The following is an 11,029-nucleotide window of genomic DNA, read 5'->3' as shown; positions in this document are numbered from 1 at the left end:
ATTCCAAACACGTACGATCAACATTATGGTTAATTGAGGTCGACAAACTACTACCCTTAAACAATACAATAACAGTTACACTTAATTTCCTAAAAAAGTGAAGTAGCAAAATTTAATAGAAACCAAACTGAGATCTTTTCACATTCAATTTTGTTCATTACAATATGTAGTCTACAAATTAGTACTACTTCCTTGCATGGTGATTTTTTTTAAAAACCCACACACATGCAATAACAATAAAATTGCCCCCACCGCCACCTAATAATAATACTCCATAATCATATCAATAATAAAAATAAATCTGCAAGTAGAAGGCCCCACGTGTGGTTTGACCATTCAAATAACAAATCCGAGGCGTGAATAAGTTGTGTTTCGTGGAAAATGTGGGCATCGACAATTTCACCCTTCTTTAGTGTCGTTACTAATAACGGGTCCACCATTTTCCCCTAATCCACATATATAAATATCCATTTCTCCACCTCCATCATTCATCAGCGGAGCATAAATTCAACTCAAAACAGTTCCTTACTAAAGATTAAAGAAGGAGAAGAAGAAGAAGAAAGTAGAAGAAAAAAATCCCAAGAAAAAAGAAACTATACTTGATTTATCTCATAATGGTGAGAGCTCCATGTTGCCAAAAAACGGGCCTGAAGAAGGGCCCGTGGACTGCGGAAGAAGATTTGATTCTCATCAACTTCATCACCCAAAATGGCCATCCCAATTGGCGAGCTCTTCCCAAACGGGCCGGTACGAGTACGACCCCATTTTGCATTATTTTTCTTCTACCAAAACACGGGCTTTACTTACGGGCTTTGTCGCTGTCCCTTTTCAGGATTGCTGAGGTGTGGTAAGAGCTGCCGCCTCCGCTGGATGAACTACCTGCGGCCCGATATTAGGAGAGGGAATTTTAGTCGAGAAGAGGAGGATACCATCATTCAATTGCATGCACAATTGGGAAACAAGTATGTAGTACTATGAATTAAACTATACATTTCTTTCAATCACTTTTGATATACTACCTCCGTCCAATAGAAATAGGCTGATTGGAGATGACATAAACTTTAATGTTTAATTCAAAATATAAGAGAGAAGGATAAAAAGTGAAATAATTGAAATAATGTAGTGAATGATATGATTCATAAATGATAAAGACTATTTGTATGGAATGAACGGAAAAAGAAATTCAATCTATTTCTATAGGACAGTGAAAATACTACTTTATAAAAAATTCGAATAATTGCTCGAATGATATTCCTTTCTAACGAATTTTTAAATCTTGTTTTGTTAAGGTGGTCTGTGATTGCATCGAGATTGCCGGGGCGGACAGACAACGAGATCAAGAATGTTTGGCACACCCACTTGAAGAAGCGTGTTGCCGGAAAAACGGAAATCAAGAATGGAGAAGCTGATTACTCATCTGATTATTCCCGAAAAGTGGAGCTCAGATCGCCGGGGGATTCCCTCAGTGAGGTCTCATCCGTCGTCACCTCCGATGACGGTCATGGTGGTGGCTACGACGACGCTTTGATGTCGGATTTGTGGGACAATAATTTCTGGTCGGAGATTTTGACGGCGGAGGAATGGAGTGGCAGCAGTAGTGATTTCTCATGTGGCAACAGCGATGCACAGCCTCAATTTGCTGACCCGGAATTACATATGGAAGATAGCAGTTTTTGGCGGGACGTGTTTAATAGAGCTGATGAATTAGTTATGTACATATAGTTCATCAGTGGGAGATTTTAGAATCACTATCGCTTAGATCAAATTGATTCTGTGGATATGGTTCTGTAATGAGTCACTTATTTATTTATTTATTAGTACAATGATGTTAGAAATTTCTTGGTATGTGAAGGGAGATATTTTCAGACAAATTGCATGATTATTTACCTAATAAAATTATTGATGATAAATATTCAGAAACTATCATTTTGAATTAAGTTAATAGAATTATAAATAGTTAATACATATTATAGCTCTGCAGTATTGATGTGAGTCGCATAATATATTACTACTCTACTATTAACTTTGAAGTTGATCTCGAGAAAATGAGATTTGCACCGTCCCTGAATTAGGAAGGATCATATATATATATAGGGATATATTCATTTCCTTTTTGCATATTTTCTCCTTTTGAATATATATATATATATATATATATATATATAATGAAAAAAGTAGTCATATAAAATCCTTATTGGGCTACCAATTGGCTATCTATACCTTCACAACCCAGAGGTCCTGTTGAATGAACTGAAGTGGCCTGGATTGGGCCAGTTTTCAATAAGTTTAATTAGGGCATCAGCAGTGGGGCGCCCTAAAGCCCACCCTATGCACCGCCACGTCAGCATTTTATCCTCCTACCCATCCACCTGCAGTGGGGCGCCCTAAGGCGCGCCCTAAGCATTTTCTTTTATTTGAATATTTAAATAACTACAAAAATTGGGAAAAATCTTCATTTCATTTAATACATTACAATACGAATTAAAAAAAATACGCAAACTCAGCGACGGCGGTTACAGGCCCACACTTCTTCAATCATGTCGTTCATGAGCTGAGCATGGTCTTGTTGGTTGCACATTGAGGCCTGTCTAGATAGAACCTCATTGAAGCCCGTCGGTAATCCTTGAGCGGGGTCGCCGTGCTGGAGGAGCTAGACCCACCTTCATCATCGGCCCAATCGGTGACGCTTCCACCTTCGTGTTCAACTATCATATTGTGCAAGATTATGCACGCATACATGACATCGGCGAGGACTTCCTTGAACCAGAGACGCTTTGGCCCTTTCACTATTGCCCACCGTGATCGGAGCACACCAAATGCCCGCTCCACATCCTTCCGCGCCGCCTCCTGCTTTTGCGCAAATAAAACTCTCTTCTCACCCATTGGGCAGCTGATCGTCTTCAGAAAAACAGGCCACCTTGGGTATATGCCATCGGCCAAGTAGTACCCCATGTGGTATTGGTGCCTGTTAGCAGTGAACTCGATGGCGGGGCCGTTGCCATTGCATTGCTCGGTGAAGAGGGTGGATGAGTTGAGGACGTTGATGTCGTTGTTCGACCCGGCTACACTGAAGTAAGCATGGCAGATCCAGAGCCGATGGTAAGCGACGGCTTCGAGGATCATCGTCGGGTGGCTGCCCTTGTATCCACTAGTGAATTGGCCTCTCCACGCCGTCGGACAATTCTTCCACTCCCAGTGCATACAGTCGATGCTCCTTAGCATCCCAGGAAAGTCGTGCACCGTCTCGTGCATCTTCATCAGACCGTGGCAATCTACAGCAGTCGGCCGTCGCAAATATGTGTCGCCGTAAGCCTCCACAACTCCCCTACAAAATCTCTTCAAGCACTCGCGGCCTGTTGTCTCACCGACGTGGAGGTACTCGTCGAACATGTCCGCCATGGTGCCGTAGGCCAACTGACGGAGTGCAACTGTGTACTTATGCAACGACGTAAGTCCGGGTCTGCCGATGCCATCTTCCCGATACTGGAAGTATTAATCACGTGACTCCAACGTCTGGACAATGCTGAGAAAAAGGTAACGAGTCATTCTAAACCGGCGGCGGAAAACAGTCGGGCCCTACCGTGGTTGCTCGGCAAAATAGTCTGCAACTAGACGTTCGTGAGCTGCGGCGTGTTCGCGGAGGACAAACGTCCGACGTCGAATAGGCCTGGGGATCTGCTCCGCCGCTGCCGCCGCCTCCTTGCGCTGCATTTCAGCTAAGCATTCCGCCATTGCGTCTTGAACGACTGCATTTAAGGCTTGAGTCAAGGTCGGACTACCGCCCTCCGAGGAACTCCGGTCGTCGTCGTGGTTCATTTTGGTTTGTGAGAGATGGAGAAATGTGAGAGATGAGATATGCGAGAAATGTTCGTACAAAAAATAGAATGAGAATCGGGGTTTAAATAGACAAATTTTGAAAATAAAAAATAAAAAACGTGTTGCATCGTCCGCGTCGTCCACAATGGGCGGCCAATGGTGCGGACGATGCCCTATCGTCCGCGCTTCGTCTGCGGACTAAGCTTAGGGCGAGGACGACGCATCGTCTATCGTCCGCGCACCCACAGTGGCGGACGATGGCGCGCCCGAGGCATCGGGCAACCTATCGTCCGCCCAACTGTGAATGCCCTTATAATTTTACCACGACAACAATGCGAGTTGAAAAATGAATTTCATGACATTTTCACATATTATTGAGTCTCAAAATACAAAAGTAATTTAAATATTTGAATTCATAGTAAATAAATATCAAGTATAAAGCTTAAAAATGCCAAACTATGTTAATCTTCAATCTATCCTCGGGATTGTGATTGATTAGTAACGCCCAAAATTCATGTAGTATGAATTATAGATGAAATATATTTAATATTTGATTTTCGACTTTATATTTAATATTTGTATTTATTTAGTTATTTAAGTATTAATCTTATTTGGAGATGAATCAATTTATCAGGGAAAGCTTTGGCCGTGTCTTAGTAAAGTCGGTGGATAATGTTATATATTCACGAAAACGAAATTAATAGAATTGAGACCTCTAAATACCCTTTACTCTTTTCTTCTCTTCTGTAAATTCCACAAATTCTCTTTAATCCTCCTCCAAGTTCTTGCTAGGGTTCCATAATTCAATCAAGTTCGTTCCCAATTCGCTCTCTAAATCATGGCGACTGCGTCAGGTACATCCTGCACTTTCTAATTTTGATTCATCACCATGTCGTGATTTTTCTCTCTGTATTACATCAATCGATTGTTCCCCCATCTATTCGATTGTTTGTTTAACCGGAAATAAATGACACCAACTCATCGATTTTCCATAAGTGACCTGTGATGTCGATCAAGTTCATGCCTTTTGTTCTTCGACTGCTTGTTCCTTCAATTATTTGGGCATCTTGATTCTGCCCATTTTTTCAGGATTAATCGTCATTGTTTTTTTTCAAAATTTTCCTATTGGATTTGTTGTTAATGTTGTTTTTGGATTTTGGGATCACAGTGGCCTTTAAGTCAAGGGAGGATCACCGAAAGCAACTTGAACTAGAAGAGGCCCGTAAGGCTGGGCTCGCACCGGCTGAAGTGGATGAAGATGGAAAGGAAATCAATCCTCACATTCCACAGTATATGTCTTCTGCCCCTTGGTATCTCAATGCGGAGAGACCGGTACGTCCTGTGGTCATGTGCAGTTGTCCTATTTTGTTGTACTCGGCAGAGTGGTTTCATGGAGTGCTCATTGTTTAGCTTCTTTTTATCTTCAGAGTTTGAAGCATCAAAGGAAGTGGAAATCTGATCCAAATTATACCAAGTCGTGGTATGACAGAGGTGCAAAGACTTTTCAAGCTGAAAAATTCAGGAAGGGTGCTTGTGAAAAGTAAGTGAAACGAAGTGTCCATTTGTATGCTCCGTGATAGTTATTGAAAAGATTGTTATAGTCTAAAAACAGGAATTCCATGTTGAACTTTGCATTGTGTGTTCTTAGGTTTTTGTATGTCCACTTTTTAGTTACAAATATCACAATGTCATTTTAGACTTTGCCACCATAGATAGGAACGGAAACCATGGATTGCTGTTTTTATGATTGTGATGGGGAACACCAAATAAGCATGTACAAGTTTAAGTTTACTGGTGACTGTAGTTTTAGATCAAATTTAATGTTATGCTGGTTCTGAGCTTTCATGCTTGCTGCAGCTGTGGGGCTTTAACACACGACAAGAAGGCTTGTGTGGAAAGACCACGGAAATTAGGAGCCAAATGGACAGGCAAGCATATTGCCCCAGATGAGAAGATAGAGACCTTTGAGCTTGATTATGATGGGAAGAGAGATCGATGGAATGGATATGATGCTGCATCTTATAAACATGTTATTCAGAGATATGAAGCCAAGGATGAAGCAAGAAGCAAATATTTGAAGGATGAACAGCTCAAGAAGTTGGAGGAGAAAAATAATAATCAAAACAAAGAAGATGGTGTTAGTGATGATGAGGATAATGAAGACAATCTAAAAGTTGATGAGGCCAAGGTTGATGAGAGCAAGCAAATGGACTTCGCAAAGGTTGAGAAGCGTGTGCGTACTACGGGTGGTGGTAGCACAGGAACTGTCAGGTATATATGTCTATTCTTTCGTCCACCACCACATATATGCATCTACTCCGCAGAAACATATCTACTCTCACATTATTCTTGAGGAGATGAAACTAGAATGTTCTTGGAAATAACTGTTTTCAAGCACTTTGAAGCTTAAATTGAAAATTATACCTGATTATCATTCTCTTGTTATCAGGAATTTACGTATTAGAGAGGATACTGCAAAATATCTTCTCAATCTTGATGTTAACTCTGCCCACTACGACCCCAAGACCCGTTCTATGCGTGAGGACCCTCTTCCAGACATGGATCCGAATGAGAAGTTCTATGCTGTAAGTTTACTTATCCGTGCAAGATGTTGTTGCTGCTATCGCTCTTGCATGATGATTCTTGCTCACACAATTTGTAACATATGGAAATTATAGGGAGACAACCAGAATAGAGTTAGTGGTCAAGCTTTGGAGTTCAAACAACTGAATGTTCATGCTTGGGAGGCATTTGACAAAGGTCATGATGTTCATATGCAAGCTGCTCCTTCACAAGCCGAGTTGCTTTATAAAAATTTCAAGATCAACAAGGAGAAGTTGAAGTCCCATACTAAAGACAAAATCATGGAGAAGTATGGTAATGCTGCTGCTGGCGAAGTACTTCCACGAGAACTTTTACTGGGCCAAAGCGAGCGGGAGGTTGAATATGATCGTGCGGGTAGGGTCATAAAAGGCCAGGTAAGGACCAACTGTGCCTCTGTCTCCTTGATAAGATGTTGTTGAGTTGTTGCCATCTCTTTTCTCCCTGAAATGCTTCCATGTCTCTGTAGTTTTCTCTTAACATTCAGAAATTGTAACTGCTTATGTCATGTGATGCTTTAATGCATAGTTATTTTCCAAAATGTTGTGTTGGTCTAACAGTGGTGCAAAAGTGAAATTGAAACTGCTCCCAAAATGCTGCTGTTTCATTAGATTCTTGGAATTATTTGTGAATTCTTTTTTTACAGTAATGATGATCCAATGTGTGTTTTCCCCCTCATATTTCCTGCATGTGCCTTCGACTAGAATTTCATCTGGTAGCATTGTATATTTGCTGTGTTCCACTTGGATTTCTATTTCGTAGACACTTCTTATTGTGACTGCATATCGAGAGAGATAAAAGTGAATTGAGTAGTATGAAATTTTTGTGTTGCCCCCATACTTAGACTGCAGAAAATTTTATGCTCACTTTGTTTACTATCTTGGCATACATTCCATGAGTGGTAATGACACGTTGATTGCATGATATTTGCAGGAGATGGCTCTTCCAAAGAGCAAGTATGAAGAAGATGTTTACATAAACAACCACACAACTGTTTGGGGCTCATGGTGGAAAGATAATCAATGGGGTTACAAATGTTGCCACCAGACAGTAAGGAACAGTTATTGTACTGGTGCTGCTGGTATTGAGGCTGCTGAAGCTTCAGCAGACCTTATGAAAGCTAATGTAGCTCGTAAGGAGGCTACTGAAGGTAATAACTTCGATATTAATTACTGCATTAAGCTATTTGAATGTTGTCATAATCTGAGATGGAGTTACATATTTCACAACCTTGTTTAGAGTAACTCTTTACCCAAAACAATTAATGCCTGCTTCAATATTCAATGTGTAGCTGCCTAAAATTTTGCAAGCAAAATTGTTCAAGTGGATTAGTTCTTTTGAAGTGTTTAAATGCAATTTAAATGTTACCCCCTATCGCCCTATGCAACAATTACTCTATTTGGTGTCCTACAAAAGTATACCACTTCCCGTTTTAGAACATGGCCCCACAGTCTTCTTTATCTTTCAACCGTATGAACACCTCTTATTTACCAAAAATCACATATTTACTGCATAGTGGGACCCTTGGTAATTACCCTTTTCCACTCAAAACATATACCAACCATTTTCTCAAAACCAGATAGTATTTCTCATTAAATCTATCTAACGTACGTACTGGAGAAAGTGAGTTCTTTACAGCGAAGAAGTTAGCTATTGCACATGCTACTTTGTATGTCTAGAATCATGTATATAGATTGCAGGGTATCTGATAGTTTATTTTTGAAAGCAGAAGCACCTGCAGCAGCCGAGGAGAAAAGAATTGCTACATGGGGATCAGAGGTACCTGACGATCTGGTTCTAGACCAGAAAAGACTTAGTGAGGCACTTCAGAAGGTGAAATTCTTTAATTCAATAATGTTTTGTAACAGTCCAGTTCTTGAATCATTTTCTGTTGTGCTCTTCTTCTAGTAGTACCTTGTTATTTCATTGGTGGTTGTAACTTTTTTTCTTATGATAGGAGGATGAACGGAAGAGAGAGGAGAGGGATGAAAGGAAACGGAAATACAACGTGAAGTGGAACGATGAGGTACTTTGATACATATGCAATCAACTTTCTGTCAACTATAATAGTAATATATACTTCTTCCGGTTTTGACCTTTCTTCGCCGTTCAGGTTACACCTGAAGATATGGAAGCTTTCAGGATGAAGAGGGTCCATCACGACGATCCAATGAAGGATTTCCTGAATTAATTAGTGTTTGAAGAACACAAATCCAAACTTGGTTGCAAGCAGAAAGAATTGCCGTTTTAAGTTTTAGAGAATTGTTAGTTATTATCTTTACACAGAATGATCTTGAGAATTTGGGTAGTGCAATACATAATTCTAAAGAATTGATGTCTCAATTTCCTGATATACTCCTGCAGAAATACTAGCAAGAATTTATTTGCATTTCCTAGTTGCTAAAATGACAAAACCTAAGATAACAATGAAGGCTACAACCGGCGTGCCAGAATTTCTTGCTGTCGCATCTCAGCCCGAAATCGAGCTATAAACTCGTCTGCCCTTGCATCGATCCCATCCATTTGTGGTGAATTAAGCACCATGGACTCCCACACATCATCACCATTAGTAGATGTTTCTTCCTTACTGGACTCTGGCCTGAGCACCAAGGACTCCCACACATCATCGCCATTAGTAGATGTTTCTTCCTTACTGGATTCTGGCCTGAGCACCAAGGACTCCCACACATAATCACCATTGGTAGTTGTTTCTTCCTTACCGGATTCTGGCTCGCCACAGTCATCGTTGAAGGTTGTCTGATTGGGGTTCTGGCTTTTGTTCAAGCTGCTGGAGGATGAAGGCTTGCTTGTTTGTCCGGGTGAAACAACATGCTCACTAACTAGAGAAACAGGTTGCACGAAGAGGTGGTCGATGAAGACAGGGGGCGGCCGCCTCTGGGAGTAGCAGTGATGGTTCTTGTGGTGTATGACAGTGTGTTTCTTGAACTTCTTGGGCTGAATGGAAAGGGATGGCAAGGAAAGTTTCTTGGATGATTTGTAGGATCTGTGTTTCTGCTTCTTGTTCACCTTTGATGTGATGAGTTTGAGGGGCAGTTTGTTTGTTAAGACCTTCCACAACCTTCTGTGGGGCAGCAGCCTCTTCAAATTCAGACAAGACATTGCAGAGTTTTTCACAGAAAAGAATTAGAAGCGAAGGTGAAAGAGGGTGGTGATCATATGGTGAGGGGAGATCTTATATTTATAATGAGTGTGTGAGGGGAATCAGCATAACTTTGGACTTAAATCTTACGCTAATTAGTTGTGTTTCTACATAATAAATGGGTTATGGGTAGAAGCATATTAACTTGTAATTTAACTAATTTAGTCCACAAGGGCGGTACCTTACCCTAGAAGAAAAATGCTTCTGAAAAAATGAATCTCTGGTTTCATTTTATTACTATGATTGTTATGCTTTTTACAAAGTTGAATAGGATTCTTTCTTAGCTTACAACTTACGTGCGTTCACTCCATGGCCACATATTAATTATGAAGGGACAAACATAATATATTCACTTCGTATTAATCTCTTCAGTTTCAACGCATGCATTAAAGTATGTAACTATGTAAGTGTATTAGTCATATTTTGAAAGTTCAAAAAGGCAGAAATATAAAAAGTTTAGAGTAGTTTAGATTTTCAACTCAAATAGTGTATTAGTCATATTTTATCTAATTGTTAAAAGATTCGTACGTGGTGTCTTAATACTCGGTTTTAACTAATCAATCCTGATCCTTTAGCTGATTCTTGATGTTCTTTGTTCTATTTTATCTCATTGTCGATATGGGATATTTGGAACAAAATGATCTTCCAAGGTTTTGTGCCGGATTGGGAGCTTTGAGAAGAAAAAATTGATTTGGCTACTAAGATTGTTGACACCAAAATTCTCCGATTCCAACGGAGATTTTGGGTGAGAATAAATTGTTAATTTGATACATTGGTCCAATTCTAGAAACCTTACTCTAGGTGACTTTTTCTTTGGGTTGTTTGGTTTTTTAAGTTGGCTTTATCCTAGTGTTTAGGTTTTGTGTGCCCCTTGGTTGCCTTTTTGTTGGTGCCAGTGAAGGAGTTTGTTAGCTTGAATAGCTTTTGCATTTTGTTTCGTCGTTTCGTGAATTTATGCTCACCACTCATTGTCTAAGACTTTGAGCTTTTTACGAGGATCATATCAAGAATTAATTTCTTCCAAAATAAATACATTTAATTAATGAGATAAGTGACTAAACCTATTTATTTAAGTTGTGTTAAATTAATTAATCCAAAACTAAACACATTTCTATTTACCTAAAGTAATTAATTGACCTAAATTTAGAGTACACTGTAAAAAAAGTCGCAAAATAAGTACAAAAGGGATTTGGATTTGCAACACTATTGGAGGAGTTTTCTACAACAAAAATAAAATTTGCAATATGAACATGGACGGTGACGATTTTAGAGGCATGCTACGAATTTAATCAACAAAAATAAAATTTAATTAATCACGACTTGTAATTAAGCCCTAACGATAATACTACGAATTAATGCATAAATGCACAAAATAATTTCCACGATAATACTAGTACTATGATGATTCCGCGAATTATTGATGATGATAAATGCTCGTAAAAATAAATCACG

General features: G+C 39.7%; 2 protein-coding genes across 2 annotated transcripts; both read left to right on the top strand.

The window, feature by feature from the left end:
* The first annotated feature begins 211 nt into the window (after positions 1 to 211).
* On the top strand, positions 212 to 1,845 carry LOC121793796 (transcription factor MYB14-like). The gene is made up of 3 exons (XM_042191828.1): positions 212 to 747; positions 833 to 962; positions 1,290 to 1,845. Exons 1-3 carry the CDS (start codon positions 615 to 617, stop codon positions 1,720 to 1,722), a joined length of 696 nt encoding a protein of 231 aa, XP_042047762.1. The 5' UTR covers positions 212 to 614; the 3' UTR covers positions 1,723 to 1,845.
* A 2,664-nt stretch (positions 1,846 to 4,509) lies between these two features.
* On the top strand, positions 4,510 to 8,770 carry LOC121794411 (pre-mRNA-splicing factor SLU7-like). The gene is made up of 10 exons (XM_042192562.1): positions 4,510 to 4,670; positions 4,985 to 5,148; positions 5,244 to 5,356; positions 5,674 to 6,087; positions 6,266 to 6,401; positions 6,495 to 6,794; positions 7,351 to 7,567; positions 8,147 to 8,250; positions 8,375 to 8,443; positions 8,531 to 8,770. Exons 1-10 carry the CDS (start codon positions 4,655 to 4,657, stop codon positions 8,606 to 8,608), a joined length of 1,611 nt encoding a protein of 536 aa, XP_042048496.1. The 5' UTR covers positions 4,510 to 4,654; the 3' UTR covers positions 8,609 to 8,770.
* The last annotated feature ends 2,259 nt before the right edge of the window (positions 8,771 to 11,029 follow it).

This window comes from Salvia splendens, chromosome 3, assembly GCF_004379255.2.
Source record: "Salvia splendens isolate huo1 chromosome 3, SspV2, whole genome shotgun sequence".
In the NCBI taxonomy this organism is placed as follows: Eukaryota; Viridiplantae; Streptophyta; class Magnoliopsida; order Lamiales; family Lamiaceae; genus Salvia; species Salvia splendens.
The sequence above is the reverse complement of the archived record's forward strand: the minus strand, read 5'-3'. Positions and strand labels throughout refer to the sequence as shown.